General features: G+C 41.9%; 1 protein-coding gene across 4 annotated transcripts in view; it reads right to left on the minus strand.

Annotated features, from left to right (window-relative positions):
* LOC111861011 (signal-induced proliferation-associated 1-like protein 1) overlaps positions 1 to 21,669 on the minus strand; it is a 139,723-nt gene that overhangs the window by 16,314 nt on the left and 101,740 nt on the right. For all 4 annotated transcript variants that reach the window (XM_023845266.2, XM_072702694.1, XM_072702695.1 and 1 more), the window contains 5 exons: positions 19,014 to 19,593; positions 2,925 to 3,199; positions 2,319 to 2,603; positions 2,074 to 2,226; positions 1,035 to 1,174 (listed from right to left, as the gene is read on the minus strand). In XM_023845266.2, the coding sequence (XP_023701034.1) occupies positions 1,035 to 1,174; positions 2,074 to 2,226; positions 2,319 to 2,603; positions 2,925 to 3,199; positions 19,014 to 19,593 (1,433 nt within the window). The remainder of the gene's footprint in view (positions 1 to 1,034; positions 1,175 to 2,073; positions 2,227 to 2,318; positions 2,604 to 2,924; positions 3,200 to 19,013; positions 19,594 to 21,669) is intronic.

Consider the following 21,669-nt stretch of genomic DNA (forward strand, 5'->3'; position numbering starts at 1 on the left):
ATTGCACAGTTATATCTTTTACTATAGTTTACTATTAGCATTACTGGTTATACACCTTATACTGAGAGACTAACAATTGAAGTGGCAGAAATGAAGAGGATAGTGTCAGCCATTGTATTTGATCCCAATGAACACAATTTTTTTTCATTTCCTATATAATCGTCTCTTCTCGAGAAGGCTAGGTAACGTCAATAGTTCCCTATTTATGATGTCCAGATGGGTGGGACAATGACCTGCTTCAGCAGAATCACTAAATCTTTCTTGAGGACTCCAAGCTAATCAAAACTGAGCACCATCCTGTTTACTTATTACTACTTTGTTTGAATTTTCTAACTGGATAAATGCAGCAAGTCATAATAATAATTTATGCCTCCCTCAACTTGCTCTTTGTAGAGCAAGCTGTCCATGAGTCAAGGAGTTAAGGGTCTTGCTCAAGGACTTGAACCGGTGACCTTGTGACTACAGGCACATGGCTTAGCCCACTGAGCCACACACTGCCCCCCATCATGTGTACTTGCTTACTACAGTTGTTGAAAATAATGTGAAAAAAAATCATAAAGGCTTATATCATGTCACATGGTGTTTATAAAACTTAAGAAAATCATATTTTAAAATATTTCTAAAATGAGAAACTCATATTACACTTATTAAACCATTTCTGTTAACTTTAGAGAAAGCAAAGTTGTAGAATATTTTTGAAAATTAAGTCAAACTGAACTGTGCTAATCTGTTGTGAAGTGTGTTAATCTGTTGAGGTTTTTTTTATAGTTCATCTGTGTCAATTATTAAGAGTGAAAATGAGCATAACAGGGCTCATTTAACATATGTGCTTAGTGGTAAACTCAACTGGGTCCATCAAATTGCATCGTCTGTGTATTGTTGCGTAGAGCTAATCTTTAAGCTTCAAACTTGATGATTCAATGGAGAAGATAGGTGAGATAACAGTAGAGGTGATTTAATTTTAGATTACATTTAAAATCACAAATATCACTATGTCTTGTATATCTACCAGATACCCAATCAGTGAGTCTTACCTCCTGAACCTCTCTCTGCTACAGGCGCCGGCCCGCCCTCCTCCACTCGCAGCCGATTGCCTGTGGTCCGTCCACCACCGCCTGTCTCTCCAGTGCTTTGTGGGTCCAGACAGAGTGAAGATGGTCGGTTGTTCACAAATCTAGGAGATACAGAGGCAAAAAGCAGTTAAGCACTAGAAAGGATTGTTAAAATTAGCAAATAATCAGACATGATGACATAAATAATTAAAATAATTTCCCACTCTTTTGTAATACTGTAATTAAATTACTACAACAGGATCACACAATGTGTTGTCTTTTGTACCTTAAGAACTTAATTGTACTACTATGCAGATGGCAGTGAGACCACTACATAGTTTTCTGAGTTACGTTTATTTGAAATATCAAAAAATGGTGGACTATGTCACCTTCAAGGCATTTTTGAAAAGAACTGTTTTCCCTTGAATGTGAACATTGGAATATGAATCTATGTCATGTTCAGGTAATGTTTTTGAAGGTAAACATGCTATTAAACTTCTCATTCTGACCTACCTACCTACCTGCCTTGTACTTGGAGAAATATTTTGAAGTATATAAAAAAAATGCTACTTTTGATTGTTCCAATCACATTTTCTTTGTTTCAAAGCCAAAAAAGGCATCCAGGAATATATGTGAGATACATGACCTTTTTTAGCTTTAACCCCAATAACAGAAAGAAAGGTATTCCATATTGGTATTTTCTATTTTTGTAAACACTATTATAAATTATTTCCAAATATTTGTGGCAGTTGATAAAGATGCTGGGTCTCACTGTGTTTCAGAACAGCCCTTTTTGGCAGAATTCAAGCATAAAAGAGAATTTTATTTACTCTCTATGAAGGATTTTGGTTTCTCCTGGAATCTTCAAGCATTAAATACTTAAGTATCCCTTCCAATCATATAAGATTCAACATTTTTATTTGCCATGCGTAACAGATGCTTTGGAATGCTTAGTCGTTCAGCCTCACTTGGTTACAAAAGACAAAAGACAGTGCAAAACAATATAGTGCAGATGTCTCACCCTTCAGGCATAGACTTTTGCCGCCAGTGGGCGGAGCTTCCAGAACTGGCATCACTGGAGAAGGAGAGGCTACTGGGAGACAGGCGATTATGAGAGGAGCGGCCCGCAATCATGGCTGGGGAAAGGGCGTAGGAATCCGAGCTTGGAGAAATCCTGAGTATGAGGAAAAAAAGAGTACAATAAAATGGTAAATCTAATGTGCAAGGATGGAGTGGGCAGTGTTAGGTGGATTGAGGATTGAGCACCTTTTTGGGTCAAGAGGTCGTCCATCGCTGGAAACACTGCGGGGAATGGCGGGTACCCTCTCTGGGCGCTCCGCAGACAGAGCCTTCCCCATGCTACCCCCGAGGCTAACGGTACGGCTAGGCGTGCCCCCGTGGCTCTGCGGGGAAGCCGTGAGGGACTGCTGGGGGCTGTTGGATGTTCGCTGCCACTTGTTGTTGTTGCTGCGGAAGGGGAACTTGCATTCATATGGAACGCCCTCCGTGGCCTTGTGCTCACCAGCCGTATGGGCCATCTCCGTGCAGCCTCTGCAGGTGGTATGGGACATCCAGAATTTCTTTCAACTTTGAAGAGCTTGTTGCAAAAATGAGCAAAAACTGAAAATCCTGCTTGTAGCATAATAATAGGGCCGGCTCGGGTTATAGGCAGAATAGGTAGCCATCTAGTCGCTGTGTTGTGGAGGAAGTGAAATGATCATTAATAAGGTGGGTAGTGGGACCTCCAAAGTAAAGATTTGCCTAGGATCCCTGAAAAGGTAGAGCCGGCCCTGCATAACAGAATTACATATTTCTACATATTAGACTTTAGGTACAAAGAAGGATAACGTAAAGCACTGAGCATCTCCGTACCTGCGTGGTGTAGTGTCCTCGTGTGGAGGGATGACCACGACCTTCACTGTGACTGAGGTGCGTAACAAGTCGATCATCTGCTCGTGGGACAGAGAGGCCACTCCCACCTTGCAGATCTCCACCAAGCGGCTGCCCTGCCTCAGGCCTGCCTGCCAAGCGTAGCCGTAGGGCTCCACCTCAGCCACGATGCCCTCGTAGTTGACATGGAACCCCAGCTGGCCCAGACCGTTCCGCCGCAGGGTCAGCTCCATAGTCATACAGCCTTTGGTCAGTAACTAGAAAGCAGGGGAATATAGAGGGAGAACCCAAATTGTACTGGGGCAAGGCTCAATTCACAGATAAAAGAGGGGCTCTAAACATACAACCAGCAAGGCTGAACCAGGCTGCAGTTTGCAGAAATATGTATATTATTCACACACGCACACCCATAAAGTGAAACAAATAATTGTGCTGCGGTCTCTTCATTTTTTGCATGGCTGTATATAATTATTGCTTATTTCAATAATTTTTTGATATAACTCAGGTTGTTGAAATCCCATGGTTGGCAGAGTGAACCCAATATTGGACCGTTGAACAAGGCCCTTAACCCCAATTGCTCTAGGGCAGGGGTCTCCAACTCCGGTCCTTGAGAGCTACTATCCAGTATGTTTTCTATCCTACTTGGCTTCTGATGAGCCGCACCTGGCCCTGGTATTTACCTGAGAACAGGTGCGGCTCATCAGAAGCCAGGCAGGATAGAAAACCTACTGGATAGTAGCTCTCCAGGACCGGAGTTGGAGACCCCTGCTCTAGGGACTGGCTGATCCTACCATCTCCTCTATGCCACTTTCATGAGGTGGCCTCCTGGGATGCTTTTCCAGCTGTCCTGAAAGAGGTCACACATACACTATATTGCCAAAAGTATTGGGACACCCGTCTTCACACACACACATTAATTAGTGACATCCTATTCTTAATACATAGGTTTTAATATGGAGTTGGCCCATCTCTTCTGGGAAGGCTGTCCACAAGGTTTAGGAGTGTGTTTATGGGAATTTTTGACCATTCTTTCAGGAGAGCATTTGTGAGGTCAGGCAAGAATCCCAAAGGTGTCTATCGGGTTGAGGTCAGGGCTCTGTGCAGGTCAATCAAGTTCCTCCACACCAAACTCGCTCACCCATGACCTTATGGACCTTGCTTTGTGCACTGGTGTGCGGTCATGTTGGAACAGGAAGGGACCATCCCTAAAGTGTTCCCACAATGTTGGGAGCATGAAATTGTCCAAAATGGACACTGGAACTAAGGGGCCAAGCCCAGACCCTGCAAAACAGCCCCACATCATAATCCCCCCTCCACCAAACTTTACACTTGGCACAATGCAGTCAGGTAAGTACCGTTCTCCTGGCAACCGCCAAACTCAGACTCGTCCATCGTATTGCCAGACAGAGAAGCAAGATTTGTCACTCCAGAGAACACATCTCCACTGCTCTAGAGTAAAGTGGCAGCATGCTTTACACCATTGCATCCAACGCTTTGCATTGCACTCGGTGATGTAAGATTTAGATGCAGCTGCTTGGCCATGGAGACCCATTCCATAAAATTCTTTTTGCACTATTCTTGAGCTAATCTGAAGGCCACTTGAAGTTTGGAGGTCTGTAGCTATTGACTCTGCAGACAGTTGGTGACTAATGCACACTGTGCACCTCAGCATGTGTTGTCCCCGCTTTGTGATTTTACGTGGCCTATCACTTTGCGGCTGAGTTGCTGTTGTTCCCAATTTCTTCCACTTTGTTAGAAGCAGTCTGCATGCCTAGGTGCTTGATTTTATACGTTCGTAACTTGAAATGTTCATAAGTCGTTATTCAGCATCATTTTGATTTTATACACCTGTGGCTATGGAAGTGATTGGAACACCTAAATTCAACGATTTACCAATACAGACGCTCCTCTACTTACGAATGAGATACATTCCGAACAGCCGTTCGTAACTTGAAATGTTCATAAGTCGTTATTCAGCATCATTTTAAGGGTATATGCAAGTACAAAGATTTAGGATGCCGGGAGTTTGCACGCTACACTGCTACACGACGGGAGTAGCAGCCAGAAGTGGTACTAGCCGGAATTGGTGCACAGAAAAAAAAATGTTGCGGACAGGAAACGGAAGCCCAACAAACACAATTTGGACTTACAGTCCTCTTCGTTCGTATGTCTGATAGTTCATAAGTTCAAAGTTCGTAAGTAGAGGAGCGTCTGTACTTTTGGCAATTGAATGTATTTGCTGAGCACTCATTGGCTGCTTTTCCTTCACTCTCTGGTCAGACTCCTCCAAAACCATTTCTACTGTGTTTAAGATAGGTGACCAGGTCATATGATGTGACACCCTATCACTCTTCTTTGTAGGTGACTTGGCATGTTCAAACTTTTGACTGGTACTGTATGTCGGAGTGAAAAACACGCTGCCGCCACCCGAATAAACTTCAGAGGTTTGCTGCATTTTTAATTTGTAATTGTACATTATAGAAATATTGTGAGCCATTAAGACATCATATAGTTATTAAGAACATAAGAACATAAGAACTATACAAACGAGAGGAGGCCATTCGGCCCATCGAGCTCGCTCGGGGAGAACTTAACTAATAGCTCAGAGTTGTTAAAATCTTATCTAGCTCTGATTTAAAGGAACCCAAGGATTCAGCTTGCACTACGTTATCAGGAAGACTATTCCATACTCTGACTACACGCTGTGTAAAGAAGTGCTTCCTTAAATCCAGTTTGAAATGTTCTCCCGCTAATTTCCACCTATGGCCACGAGTTCTTGTATTTGAACTAATGCTGAAGTAACTATTCGGTTGAACAGCATCCAAACCTGTTAGAATCTTATAGACCTGGATCATGTCCCCCCTCAGTCTCCTTTGCTTGAGGCTGAACAGATTTAGCTCAACTAACCTTTCCTCATAAGACATTCCTCTAAGACCAGGAATCATTCTTGTGGCCCTACGCTGCACCTTTTCTAAGGCCGCTATGTCCTTTTTAAGATATGGTGACCAAACCTGTACACAATATTCTAGGTGAGGTCTCACCAAGGAATTGTATAATCTTAGCATTACCTCCCTTGACTTAAACTCCACACACCTGGAGATATACCCCAACATCCTATTGGCCTTTTTTATTGCTTCCCCGCACTGGCGAGAATGAGACATGGAAGCATCAACATACACACCAAGGTCTTTCTCATAATCAGCTACCTTTATTTCAGTAGGTCCCATAAAATACCTGTACTTTATATTTCTGCTCCCTACATGGAGTACCTTACATTTGTCTATGTTAAATTTCATCTGCCAGGTGTCAGCCCAGTCACTAATTAAATTAAGATCCCGCTTTAGCTGCTGAGCCGCTAGTTCAGTATCTGCTACACCACCCACCTTGGTGTCATCTGCAAATTTCACCAGTTTACTGTATATATTGGTGTCTATATCATTTATGTAAATTAGGAACAAAAGTGGTCCTAAAATTGAACCCTGCGGTACCCCACTATGAACGCAGGCCCACTGTGACATTGAGCCTCTTATAACTACTCGCTGCTTCCTATCCGTTAACCAGTTATCAATCCAGGTCGCTAAAGTTCCTAAAATACCTGACGCTTTGAGTTTAAGTGAAAGCCTCTTGTGGGGAACAACATCAAAAGCCTTTTGGAAATCTAAGTAGATGACATCATAGGCCGTCTTATCATCAGCTTCCTGAGTAGCTTCCTCAAAAAACTCCAACAGATTTGTTAAACAGGATCTACCTCTCCTAAATCCATGCTGGCTATCCCTCAAAATGTTATTTGAGTCCAGGTAATCTACCATTTTCTCTTTGATTATAGCCTCCATAACTTTACCAGTTATACAAGTTAGACTGATTGACCTTCAGATAAGGATTTTTGAAACAGTAATGTTAAGGGTCGGCAAATAATATCCCTCATCTCTTTTAACACTATAGGTAAGATGCCATCAGGGCCCTGTGATTTATTTATTTTGAGCTTAGCTAGGCTTTGCAAAACATCAGCTTCAGTTATATATATATTAGTTATAGACGATGTTGGATTAGTAATAAGAACTGGTAAGTTACTAGTGTCCTCAACAGTGAATACCCGTGCAAAACTATCATTGAACTCATTTACTATGTCAATGTCGTTTTCAATTATAAGACCCTTACTATCCTGCAGATTAGTAATTTCAGCTTTTAGAGCTCTTTTAGAGTTAAAATACTGGAAGAAACTTTTAACGTCATCCTTAGCCTCCAATGCGATCTTCCTTTCGACATTCCTTTTAGCTCGTCTAATGTCATTTTTTAATTCAGCCTGTAGATTTAGATACTCTTGCTTTATTATGTCATCATCAGTTATTTTCCATCTCTGGAACAAAGCCCTTTTCCTCCTTACTTTATACTTTATTTCCCTATTAAACCACCTAGGCTGCAATTTCCTAGATTTATTCTTGCTGGAAACAGGTATGAAGTCCTCTTGCACTTGCAATAATGTGCTTTTAAAAAATTCCCATGCCTCTTCAACAGTTTTGTTATTTAACTCCATCCAGTTCACAGTTTCTAGTTTTAATCTCATACAATTGAAGTTAGCCTTCCTAACATTATATATTTTTGATTTGGACTTTGCTCTTCGGGCACTAAACTTAACCTCAAATTTAACCATGTTATGATCGCTACTGTCAAGTGGTTCTAAAACGTCTAATTTACCAATCCTGTCCTGGTTATTAGAGAAAACAAGATCAAGAATGGCATCTCCCCTAGTAGGGGTGTTAACAAACTGAGTAAAAAAACAATCCTGTACTAATTCTACCATCTCAAGTTCATTTTCAGAAGAGTCAGCAACAATGTCCCACTGCATCCCCGGTAGATTAAAATCACCCATAACTACCACATCATTTTTATTGCTCATAATCGTAATATCACTGAATAACAATCTGCTTTCCTCAGCAGCTACATTAGGTGCTCTGTAACAAACACCGACAATTAGGCTATTTGAGTTTGTAGCATCTAATTTTACCCATATAGCTTCCGTACTTTTACTTATATCAGTAAGCTCCCTTGCCTGCAAGTTTTCCTTTACATATACTGCAACACCACCTCCTTTCTATATCTATCTATACGGTCTATATCTATATCTATACGGTCTTTACGGAACAATGTGTAACCATCCATATTATATTCTTGTCCATCCTTATCACTCAACCACGTTTCAGTTATTGCTATAATATCATAAGAGTCTGATGAGATAAGAGCCTCTAAATCTTGAATTTTATTCCTAATACTCCTGGGGTTTAAATACAGACAACAAAGGGTAGGCCTATTACAGTGCCTACTTATAATATGATTTTTTGGGGCTTTCCGTTTCCCCCCAGTTACATACTTAACTAACCTCCCTGCCCCCCCAGCCCCTAGTTTAAACATTCCTCAAAAAAATTCAGAGTTGTGGAAGGGCACAGACAGATTACTCGTTTGTTCTTTTATTATTTAATTTGCATAATTTCATATTTTACTAGAATTAAACTTTAGAGCTTTTTCCACTACAATATCTGTACTTCTGTTTTCAAAAAAAGAAAAGTATCAAAATATATTGTATAGCTTAGTGTTGCATTTTTATGTTCCAAACAGAAAAAATATATTTCATTACAATTGCAAGCCTTTCTTACATAAATAGCGCAGTTTCATTTCAAAATCTCCAGGTGTCAGTAAAAGACCACATCAATTATTTTCTGCTATCCTACAACTTACTTTCATTCTTTGTGGGAATCATGCATATAATATCTGCACATTAATTTGTTACACAGTTTATTTAATTTATTTTAATGCAGGACTGTTTTTTCTTTGGGATGCATGGGATACCCCATGCAGCCCTATTCAAACTGTATTTGAAGTACAGATTGTATGGGTAACCTGGAGTCTATCCCAGGAAGCACATGTCACACGACACTGGAACACATTGGAGAGGATGCCAGTCCACTGTAGGCACACACCCACCCACATTATAGGTCTAGCTGCATGTTTTTGAACTCTGCACAGACCCCGGAGCGCAGAAAGGAAACACACTCTAACTCGTAACTGACAGAGGTTGGATTTGGGCACGTACAACTAAGAAAATTTTTAAATGATGCTTGAGGCTTTGCGATTACACTTGCTGCAAATAAAGAAGTTGGTGGTGTTGCTGCCAGTCACTTGCTTTAGCTCAATATCTTCTCTATGAAAACCATACAAAATATTTCCATACAAAGGAAGATTAATGTCTTTTGGTAACGAGTTCTTGTTCGCTTTTCTGCTCCTCACTCCATCCATCCATCCATCCATCATCTACCGCTTGTCTGGGGTTCGGGTCGCGGGGGTAGCAGCTTCAGTAGAGGCACCCAGACCTCCCTCTCCCCAGCTAACCCCACCAGCTCCTCGGGGGGGACACCGAGGCGTTCCCAGGCCAGCCGAGAGATATAATCCCTCCAGCGAGTCCTGGGCCTGCCCCGGGGCCTCCTCCCTGTAGGACAGGCACGGAAAACCTCTCCGGGTAGCCGCCCAGGAGGCATCCGCACCAGATGTCCAAACCACCTCAACTGGCTCCTTTCGACGTGAAGAAGCAGCGGTTCTACTCCGAGGCCCTCCCGGATATCCGAACTTCTCACCCTATCCCTAAGGGAGAGCCCAGACACCCTGCGGAGAAACCTCATTTCGGCCGCTTGTATTCACGATCTCGTTCTTTTGGTCATTACCCATAGCTCATGACCATAGGTGAGGGTAGGGACAAAGATGGACCAATAGATCGAGAGCTTGGCTTTTTGGCTCAGTTCTTTCTTAGCCACGACGGACCGGTTAAGCGCCTGCAGAACTGCAGACGCCGCTCCGATCCGTCTATCCAGCTCCCGATCTCGCCTACCCTCACTCGTGAACAAGACCCCGAGATACTTAAACTCCTCCACTTGAGGCAGTACGTCTTCCCCAACCCGAAGAGGGCAAACCACCCGTTTCCGGCTGAGAACCATGCTCTTGGACTTGGAGGTGCTAATCCTCATCCCTGCCGCTTCGCACTCGGCTGCGAACCGCCCCAGTGCCTGCTGGAGATCCCCAGCAGATGAAGCCAACAGGACGACATCGTCTGCAAAAAGCAGCGAGGCAATCCTGAGGTCACCAAACTGGACACCCTCGACGCCTTGGCTGCGCCTAGAAATCCTGTCCATAAATATGATAAACAGGACCGATGACAAAGGGCAGCCCTGGCGGAGCCCAACACGCACCTGGAACACGTACGACTTATTGCCGGCAATGCGGACCAAGCTTCTGCTCCGTTCGTACAGGGACCGGATCGGCCACAACAGTGGACCCCGGACCCCATACTCTCGAAGCACCCCCCACAGAGCACCTCGGGGAACCCGGTCGTAAGCCTTTTCCAAATCCACAAAACACATGTAGACTGGATAGGCAAACTCCCAGGCCCCCTCCAGTACCCCTGCAAGGGTATAAAGCTGGTCCAGTGTTCCACGACCAGGACGAAAACCGCATTGTTCCTCCTGAATCCGAGATTCGACTATCGATCTCACCCTCCTCTCCAGTACCCTGGAATAGACCTTCCCAGGGAGGCTGAGAAGTGTGATCCCCCTGTAGTTGGAACACACCCTCCGGCCCCCTTTCTTAAATAAGGGGACCACCACCCCAGTCTGCCAATCCAGCGGCACTGTCCCTGACCTCCACGCACTGTTGAGAAGGCGCGTCAGCCACGACAGCCCCACAACATCTAGAGCCCTCAGGTACTCCGGGCGGATCTCGTCCACCCCCGGGGCCCGGCCACCACGGAGTTGTTTAACCGCCGCGGCCACCTCAGCCTCAGTGATGGGCGAGCCCCCCCCAGCACCCTCGGGCGTCTCAAAGGCAGTATGCGTAGATGTATCTGAGGCAGGGTTGAGGAGGTCCTCAAAGTATTCCTTCCACCTCCGGATGATGTCCCCAGGTGAGGTCAACAGCCCCCCCCCCCCCACTATAAATAGTAGGAACCAGGAGCTGCTTCCCCCTCCTGATACTCCGTATGGTTTGCCAGAACCTTTTTGAGACCGACCGAAAGTCACTTTCCATGGCCTCACCGAACTCCTCCCACGCCCGGGTTTTTGCTTCTGCGACCGCCCGAGCCGCGTTCCGCCTGGCCCGCCGGTACCCGTCAGCTGCCTCCGGAGACCCCCGGGCTAATAATTCCCGGTAAGCCTCCTTCTTCAGCTTCACGGCCCCCCTCACCTCTGGTATCCACCATCGGGTACGGGGGTTACCGCCACGACAGGCACCGACCACCCTGCAGCCACAGCTCCGTACGGCCGCTTCCACAATGGAGGTCCGGAACAGTGTCCATTCGGACTCAATGTCCCCTACCTCCCCCACTTTTGTTAAATTTCTCACACACAAATTGAGCCCGACAGCAAGGATGGAAACGATTGGCTCTGACAGAGCATTCAGAGCTTATGCCAAAGCAGTGGCAGTAAACTTTAAACTGATATTTTTGTTAACATATACTAGATAATCTTAAAAAATGAACTATTCTTAAAATTGCAGAGCTTGCTCAGTTTTGTCTTCTGTCAAAGATTGTCTTAACCCAGCTGACTATCTCGGTTTTTACAATTTGATGATTGCATGTGCATCATATGTCTTGTCCATATTAGTCTTATGCATTGTGCAGAAATCAGGGTGGCACTGTGGCCACACACCACTGCTTTTTGTGGGTGGGATTTGCATGTAGGCCCTGTGTGTGTGTAGGTTAATGCCGGGTCCACGGGTTTCCTCCCATAGTCCAAAAGCATGCAGCTTTAGTGAATTGGAGTGCCAAAATTCACCCTATTTGTGATGTGCGAGTGTGCCCCCAGTGCCCAATCCAGGGTAGGTACCTGCCTTGCATGAATTGCTATATACATCATATAAACAATTACTCGATTAATCATCAAATTAATCAATAGATTACTTGAATTAATATAACCAGTAGTAGCAGTAACTAAAACTGGCGATACATGCAGCCTTCTCTTCTTTGTCAAAGGTACTCAAGCCTCCGCACAAGTGGTTCTCAAACTATGGTAAACATACCACTGCTGGCAAATGAGCTCCCTCTAGTGGTAAACTGATTTATTTGCTTGTGTAACATCTGTCACAGTGGTGGTATGTGAATAGTTTAATATTCTCTGAGGTGGTACACAGTGTAAAAAGTTTGAGAGCCACTGCCCTACCCTCTAACTAGTTATTCCCCCATCAGTAGCTATGTTACCAATTGTAGTTCATAATCAGCATCTCACTGTACAATGTCTTACTCAACCACAAACAATTGCTTTGGCTCAGTGACATTTGTGATTTATATGCATGAACTGTTCAATATTAATCACATTTAGGCAGAGTTGTAGGACTAAACCTGAGTCCATCAAAGCCCGCAGCCTATGCCCGCAGCCTATGCCCGCAGCCTATGCCCGCAGCCTATGCCCGCAGCCTATGCCCGCAGCCTATGCCCGCAGCTTATGCCCGCAGCTTATGCCCGCAGCCTGTATGTAGCTCTAGCCCCTTCCCCACTTATATTAGCTTTAGTTTGTCTTTTTAATATTGTGCTTGCACCCACTCATGGCCTCATCATGTCTGCCAAGTCAGCAATTATCCGCCTAGTGTGTATAAACCGTAAGGAGTTTCTGTGCAAGACGTCCAGTAAAAAGAAGCACACTGTGGAATGCATGTATTGCAAAGCATTGACGTGAAGTGGCTGGCACAACAATTTCTATCAACATTTGAAAAGAAAATAAATTGGTACGTAGGCTAATTTCTGGAGATAGCTATCCAGCTAGCAATGGTTTATTATTATTATTATTATTATTCTGGTTTTTTTAAATCTTGGTGATAAAATATGAGCAAAATAAATATTGCAGATACGTTTCCAGAAATAAATATGGCCAAAATGTCACATCTTTGATATTACATTTTTTAAGCATGAACCACGTTAACAATTGTCCTTAGTCTCCCCCTCAATCATCAATCAATAAATTTTATTTTGTACAGTGCGTTTTCACAATATTACATTGTCTCAAAACACTTTACATTATCCCTGCCCAAAGCCCCCAGTGAGCAAGCCAGAGGCGACAGTGGCAAGGAAAAACTCCCTAGAAGGAAGAAACCTTGGGAGAAACCAGACTTATAGGGGGAGCCCAAAAATAAAATGAAATGACATTCTTCTAGTTCTATTCAATGACATAAGCTCCTATTTCTGTATTTTCCTAAAATTGCATATATTGGAATAATTTCAATCTAAAACAAAAGGAATTCCCCCACCCCATACAAAGACAATATCATATCACCTTTATGGAAAACAATACCAGAGCATTTTATATATTTGCAGGTAAAATTTCTCCCCTTATCAGGACAATACTGAATTATTCCTTTAGACCTTTATAATCCCCATTGTTATTGATTTAGTGCTACCAGGAAAACGGCAAAGAAACATCCAGAATGGTTTGTGTATGTCATTAAAATCATGGTAATTATTCAGATCAGAAATAGAACTATCCATTAGTGAAAGCAATGTAACTATGGCAACCAACCTAACAAAAGCCAGCACAGGTGTTACCTGCACCAGTATTTGGCCACACATCAAAATGATTCATTGTTTAGTCAGGCTGGCAACACAAATGAAAAGAGTGTAAAATTTACTATAAGCATCAGAGATTTTCTCACAAGACCTTCAGCTTCCCTAAACAATATGAAGTCCCCACTGGCTTTTTCATCAGTGAACTATAACATTTTGAAAAGAAGTAGAAAAAACACATAAATGAGACAAAATTAATGAAAATGCCGTCAATGAATGTGCTACAGCTGGGCTTCGATGAGATGTATCACTGTATTTTCAGTAGAGCTGAAGCTCAATTCCATCAAAACAGGAAGGCCTAAATTGTGCATCTGAGGTGCATGCCCTTATTGCACTATTGTATTTGCCTTGTGCAATTTGAGGAAACATTATTTCTTATTCCTGTGGTTCAGTTAGAAGGAGCTGCAAACAGTGCAGGAGTCTTTTTTGTGACAGACATACCAACCCTCAGGCTTGCAGCTGAGATAAGGAACATTTTCTGCAAAACTGTTCTGCCTTCCTGCAGCCCAGAGAAGGCATTTCTGCGGAGGGCAGCTGTTCCTAGCCAATGCATGCCACTGTTTCACCCAGTAGCCGACAGACAAGTCAGGAAATGTCCAAATCAAATTTTGACTCACATGAGATATTGCATGGAAATACATCTTAGACAGATGTCCATACATGGGTGAACCATTTGGTGACAGAGATTATTTGAGAAATGTGACTCTTTATATAGCAAAGAAAGAGAACTGATCACTTCTGAACATGGTCAAGGAACTAAAGAAACAGCAGCACCGAATCCTTAAAAACAAGACTAAGCTGCCATGCTGTGTTACCAGCATGACTAGGGTATCAGCTATATATTTCACAAATGTAGGAACAAGAATAATGTGCCAGCGCTCAATACTGTCCAGTACTTAACTGTGGCTATTGTTGATGGAAAGCGAAAAGCATGCAGTTCCATAACTGTACAGAATTTGGAGCAAGTATCATGGTCCAGATGGCATGCAAGGATTCTGTGATGGTAACTGCGCCTGGGTGGCCAGTGCATGAATTTATATCCTGGTTCTTCCTGCACTGAAAAAAATACTTTGAATTAACTCAATTGAAGCATTCTTTTCAAGTTAATGCATTCATTCTTATTCTGAGAACAGAATATAGTTGAGCTAATCTCACTAAATTTTCTCATGTCTAATTAAACCAAGTGAATTGGTTGCTAGACTGCATAACATTAAGTATTTATCAGAGCTGAGCGAAGGTGAGAGCTCCCCTAGTGGTTATACAGGTGCATTTTCCCTGGAGTAGATATACTGGGTGGAGGCCTCATTGCTTTTACACCATGACTTGGGAAAGAAGAACAAATTAAATCATTTTGCTCATTTAATATTCAGATATTTACTAGGCTTAATTTTAGAAACACAGGTTTAATATTTAGAAGGCCACCATGATCAAGGATGGTATGTCATGGATTGTCTCTACCACACTTCATTATTAGTTTCTTTTTAGGGTTTTTTAGTTGCCAGACTTGTTTGGGTATATGCTAAGGTAGCCCTTGCCTTTTGTACTGTACTGGTTCTTATAGATAAAAAAAAATCCAGGATGATTTGTTTCATGTGTATTATGGTTCTGTTCCCTCTTGCAGCCCCACAAATTTAATTTCGAACACTTTAAAGCCCTTGCTTCAGAGGCTTATGCAACAGGTGGCACCTGGCCATGATGTAACAGGTGAGAGGAGCTCCTACCTCCATTTACATCTCTATATATATATATTGATTGGGCAGCAGGTGAAATGGCATATGAGATGGCACTCAATATGGCAAGCTTCTGCATTTTATGATTGTATGGTATGAAAATGGTTCATTTCGTAAGTGCAACGAATTACTTTTGTGTATTAAGTACAATGGAAAGGCAAACCATTTTAGGGCATTGCTCAGCATGCCTGGTTGTTTGGAGTAAAATGCTGTGAGAGGAGACAGAGAAGACGTTTATTATCCCGGAGGAAAATGTTTATGAAACAGAAACACTCGTAACACATTGTAGCTAGCCTTCATGAGCATGGAGCAAACGTAACACATTGCAGCTAGCCTTGGAAATCATCGCAAGGTTATCTTTGCGATACAAGAGTAGGTTGCATCCTTAATACTAAATGTATTGTAAGGGAAAGTACTTTATCCCTTCGAGAGCACGTTAACGCTGTCCTTTTAAGAACCGCGCAATAAAACAGTCTGCCAGTAACTGAACTTTACTGTCCACCTGATGATCTCTTCGCCACTCGAGAGCTAAAATATTTTATTTGTTGGACCTGCAGCATTGTTTTCATTTACAATACAAAGTTATTCGCGATTCATCCTGCTCTGAGTGCAGCTGGGTGGGGCTGCTGCGCGAGGACTGTCCGCCTGTGGCTTTGGGACAGGAGAGGAGCCCACGGCAGCACCCGCTGCTAGGTGAGAAGAGTAAGAACGATATGTGTTTTCACGTCAGTCTCCAATATCACCATTTGTCGCTAGTCGCTTTTTTGAAAACGAGTCGCTAGAGGGGTCTAAAAAACTCAGTTGGCATCATTGTCTGCAAGGCACGCACTGGCCAATCATGTAGCACTTCTCTCATAAATATTAATAGACATCATCTACCACCCTGCAAAAAGGAAATGTGCCGTCCGTCCCGCCCCGCTCTCCCCCGCGCAGGAGGGAACATGGCTGCGTCTACCAGCAGAACTCCGGAGCCTCTGGAGAAACATGCGGCAAAAAAGGCTCGCGCGCGGTCTTCCAAAGTTTGAGAATACTTAAGTCATGACACCTTTTCTGCACCTCTACTGTAGCTGACGTTAATGACGCTGTTTCAGCCGTTTTATATTTTCTGTTTACTTATTCTGTCATGTAAGAGTGAGACAAGTTATCGTTTACGACTACTCTTACACACTGTATCCTAAATCGTTCCTTGCTGACTGTAGTAAGCTTAACTATAAGCTACCTTTGCTAGTGTTTGTTAAAAACATGTTTCTCTAGTTGTGAAATCATTCCATGTTTTAGCATATATTTCAACATTAAAGTCAAATTGGTGTACTGAAAAAAGTAAAAATTATTGCAGTGATTATTAACTTCAGTCTAACATAGAAATCCTGTTGAATCTCTTAAGATTTTGTTAATAATGCTCTAATGTATAAGAAATGTTTTAATAAATTGAAATGTTAATGAGAATTTCAGATTTGTGTGTGGGGGGAGGGGTGAATTGTTTTAAATGAAACTTGAAAATAATTGCTTATCAATAAATTTATCATCAGATCAATCAAAATTAGTTGTTAGATTAGTCGAATATTCAAAAAAATCGCTAGATTAATTGTTTAAAGAATAATCGTTTGGGATAGCACTACTTACAGTAATACAGTATTATGATGTGATTCTTCTTGGTGCATATGCATGTGGCTTAATTTGGATTTTATTGTGTAGGCAAACAACTTATTACTACCTTGGAAAATAGTATGTTGATGCATCTTTGGATTGTTACACATAATTAGAAGCATTCAATTTGTATATTTTTTCTTTTATGAACTATTATAGGCTACATTTTGCAGTCGCAGGCCCTAATACTTTATTCAAGTTGGTTGTATTATGTTGAACAGCAACATTTAGTAGTACTTGTGTCCCAGTATGGATGCAGACTAACTGGTTAAGAAACATTTTAAAATTTCTTTATTACCTCCCATTTTTTTATTTGGATATTAATCACCAGTATTAGGGTCAGTAATATCTTTTGAGGCAAGGTGGGAATGTAAGTTTCAATCTTTATATGCTTTTCCATGTATAACAGCTGATGTGTGGACACTGGTACACTCTGTAAACTTGCAAGATGTGATACTGTATGTGGGTGCTGTGGATGAAAGTCACAAGTGTATTTGATGTGAGTCCATTGTTCCCATTGTAATACTGTAATAATTTAATAACTGTCATAATCTGTAATAATTGTATAAATCAAAACTGCTGCACCCAGTAGTAATTTTATTTGAATATGATTATTTTATGTGCAACTGTTCGTGTTCGACCACCATCTGTGCACCAATAAAGATATTGCTGATATCTTTCACCTTGGTTGTTAATTATTTCTGAAATGTTTAGTATAGTATGGTGTGCCCCCCACCCCGCTTTTAGTGGGGGGTGTTAACTGCACTGTTAATGTGGCAGTTTGATTATCTGTGGATTTTCTACTTAAATGATTATCACTGCATTTAATAGCCTTAAACTGTGACTTGTCAGATATGGATTTCCAGCGGGTTCAGTGTCTGGATTGTTTCCCTGTATATTACTGTTTGACAAGATGCAATGGTAACTTTAAAAAATCTCAATGCAAGATACTGCAAAATGATACATGTCCTTATCTTTTGTACGCAAGTGCCCACACATATCGCACACTACCACAAATTCAAAATAGACAGACTTCTATTTTTTATCCATTTATAAAATGTTGAATGAACAGGGACCTTTATCTAAAAGCTTATTAAACTTATAATCTCTCAGACTGTAGAATATATGCCTCCATGTAATGAAATATAATTAAAAATGTTTTACAGTAAAACCATCTGCCAGTAGACTACTATAACACTGCAAACAATGAAGATCGAAGCAAGTATATATTTTTTTATTTAGACAAAATTCTAATTTCATTAATAAACTGACTAAAAATCTTATGGATATTTGCCTTACTTTAGGAAATCTTACAATTTTCTTACTGCACTGGCAGATAATTTTGCCGGTTTTAGGCCATCTTGCCTCAAAACAGAAGCAATTTATCTTAAATATCACAGGCCATTTTTTGCAGTGGCTGGCTCATCTTAATTTTAAATAATGCAGTTGTGTTGCTATTGGAGTCAGTAATTAAACTAGGGGAGTTTCTAGCTATTAAAACGATCAGGGGTAAGATTATCCGGGGCTTGACTTTTTTATTTTTCGAAGGAAGATTGGCATTAAGGCTGGGGCTACGGTACAATTAAACCCGATATCTTTCTCTGATTCATGATTAGGTACTGTCTTTGCCTGGTGCAAAAGGTGAGAGAAAGTGTGCTGCAACGGCTGTAAAGTCCTATGGGCACAAGTCAGGGAACAACCCAGGATGGGGCACCAACCCATCATAGCGCACATTCACACACTATTCACACCTATTTGCAATTGGGCAACTCCAATTAACCTCCACAACGACACAGGGAGAACATACAAACTCCTCACTCAGAACCCTGGTGGAGACTCTAACTCTAATTCCAGAAGTGTGAAGCAACAGTCCTAACCACTGACTAACTGAAGCCAATCGGATACCACAGCAGTGGACTCTTGTAGGAAAAGACTGAATTTTCAGGAAGAAGGATTCTAGATTTTTATAACTGTCTTAAAAATGCATTATTCTCCTGTTTTACTTTACTGGAGCCCTATGTTTACGGTTCTTAGTCTAACTCCATAAAAAGCATTGACACCTAAAATTAAATGTTTTTCAAAAAAGAGAGAATATTTACTCACCTCCAGACGCAAAATGACCTCACGAAAGTCTTCTGTGTTATTGTTGACGGAGCGCAGAGAGATACATTCACCACGTTCATAGAAGATCTTCATGGAGGTGGCATTGACTTGTGTCCAGCCAATCACATCCTGCACTAGACAGTTGAACACAAGTAGTTTAGCGTCAGTGTCCAGGAGGACAAGAAATTCATTGGATATAGCCAACAGGCAGTCCAGCTGGCCACCCGTGCTATGGTCTTCTGCAAGCACAGACCATGTGACGGCACCCAGACTTCGAAGTTCTGCCCCATTGTAGGGCCGACTCTTCTCTTTGCGCTTGTGAGCCAGTGAGATGAAGGGGAATTTGCCAGAGGAGTCGATAGGCGTGCTTGTCACATGGTGTTCTGCGAGGTCCCGCAGATACTCCTGACGTGTTCGTGTAGCCATGGCCCGGAACTTCTCCGATTTGTGGGCAGCGTTTTCGGCATTGATCACCTTAGAGAGCAAAAAGTCCCGGAACACAGATGATTTGGGAAAAGTCACACCCTTGGGTATAAGGGGCCCAAAAGAGGGTACATCCTTCGATCGTGTGACAGCCACACTGCAAACAGAGAGCAGAAAGAACACATTTTTTAAGATTCCAAACTGCAATATTCACTCAGTCCCTAATGTAGCAGGACCAACAGAGATAATACAAAAAGTTGCAATTTCTGTTTCAGTTTTCACTTATATCTTCAGATCTTTTTCTTTGTACTTTGGACAGTGGATCACCCAAATTCTATATAACTTTTACACATGACACACGCCACTGACTGAATGCCTTAAGTAATTAAAAAAAGAAAAACAAATAAGAACATGCATAACTCAAATTCATATTGAATTAAATTACCATCAGAAATATTCTTATTTCTTAGCACATTTTATTTTAGCAGGTTGTATTCCTGAATAACAGCCTCTAGTCACACTATTTTATTAAGAATAATAATTACTTTTACAAAACATACATCATCTATGGGCTGATATTTGTGCCACTAGAAACTGAATATGAATAGTGCATATTTGAATCTGCAGTTGTTGTATTAAAAAACTGAATCTGAATTTATTAGTTTGAATCTGAATTCCAATTAACTTGAAACTGCATTTATTCTACCTGGAAAATATATTGACCGTGAGAACTGCGGTGGGGGTGTTGGGAACAACAGAAGCACCTCAACAACACTGTCGGTACTGCGCGCGCTGCCCCGCCACTCTCGCGTGGCACTCGTCTCTGAGTAGCAGAGTACTGGCAACTTGTGAGAAGTGGTGGTACGATAAAGATTAAAATATAGCAGAACAGGTGTTCCACTTTTCCCCGACCGGCAGAACTGTTGTAAACGTGGAAATGAGTTGCGTTGTGAACCTGCGGTCGATTACTTTTCCTCAAGGACCCGAATTGTGCGTCTCAATAAATTGAAATTGAATTTGCGAACTGAAATTGAATTGGGAGAAGTGAATTTGTAAGTACAGTATAGAGAAGGGTTCTTCAAATCTGGACCTCGATTCCAAATCCAGGCCTTGTTTTCAGTTCTCCCAGGTAGTTAGTTTAATAATTACTGATTCTGATTGGTCAGAGGCTTCACACCTGGCTCACAGGTAAAGGACGGCTGGAAAACCAGCAGTGCTCAGACCTCGAGGACCGTGATTTGAACAATAGGGGTGTAGAGCGTCACATGGCTGTGGGCTAAGCCTGTGTGCCTGTAATCACAAGGTCGCCAGTTCAAACCCAGCCTCAGCATGTCTGCGGTTCCTTGAGCAAGGCCCTTAACCCCCAGCTCCCTGGGCACCCCAACAGGTGGCTGCCCTTCGCAGGCAATTTACACTTTAAAAAAAAAAAAAAGAGCAAGTTGAGCGAAGCATAAAAACAATTTCCCCACGAGTATCAATTATTATTATTATTTTCCAGGTAAGATAAATGCAGTTTATATACTGTATATATATATATACATGTATATATATATATATATATATATATATATATATATATATATAAATTCTTTTCACACCTCCCTCAGATTGCTCTCTGTAGGTGAGAGCAATCTGGCTGCAATCTGGCTGCCACCTATAGCAGTACCCAAGGAGCTGGGGGTTAAGAGTCTTACTAAAGGACCTACAAATATGCTGATGCTGGACTCAAACTCAAAGGCTTAGTTCACACCCTACTGCAAATTCAAAATAAACATTTTATTCTTTTTTTCATTTAAAAAATGTTAAAAGGGGTCTGCTTATCTAAAAGATCTTATTAATCTTATAATCTTTCAGATAGTAGAATATATGCCTTGATGTCATGTAATATAATTAAAAATGTTTTACAGTAAAGCCATTTGCCAGAGGACTACTGGCTAGCTCATCTGAAATTATGTAGTTGTGGTGCTATTGGAGTCAGTAACTAAACCTTGTATCTTTCTCTCATCTATTATCAGGTGCTATCTATACCAGGGTAAACAGTGACAGAAAGTCATTGGTACAGAAAATGTAGTACATTATTGGCCAGATATTACATTATTGACTTTTACTTATTAGGTGAGCCGCCAGAATAAGTGCAGTTTATATTGACCCCTATGACAAAGAAAATCAAGGAGTATGTTGCCCCACCCGGATTGAGGAGACCAGGGCCTCGCCCAGGAGCCAGGCCTGTGGC

Source organism: Paramormyrops kingsleyae, chromosome 19, assembly GCF_048594095.1.
Source record: "Paramormyrops kingsleyae isolate MSU_618 chromosome 19, PKINGS_0.4, whole genome shotgun sequence".
Classification (NCBI taxonomy): Eukaryota; Metazoa; Chordata; class Actinopteri; order Osteoglossiformes; family Mormyridae; genus Paramormyrops; species Paramormyrops kingsleyae.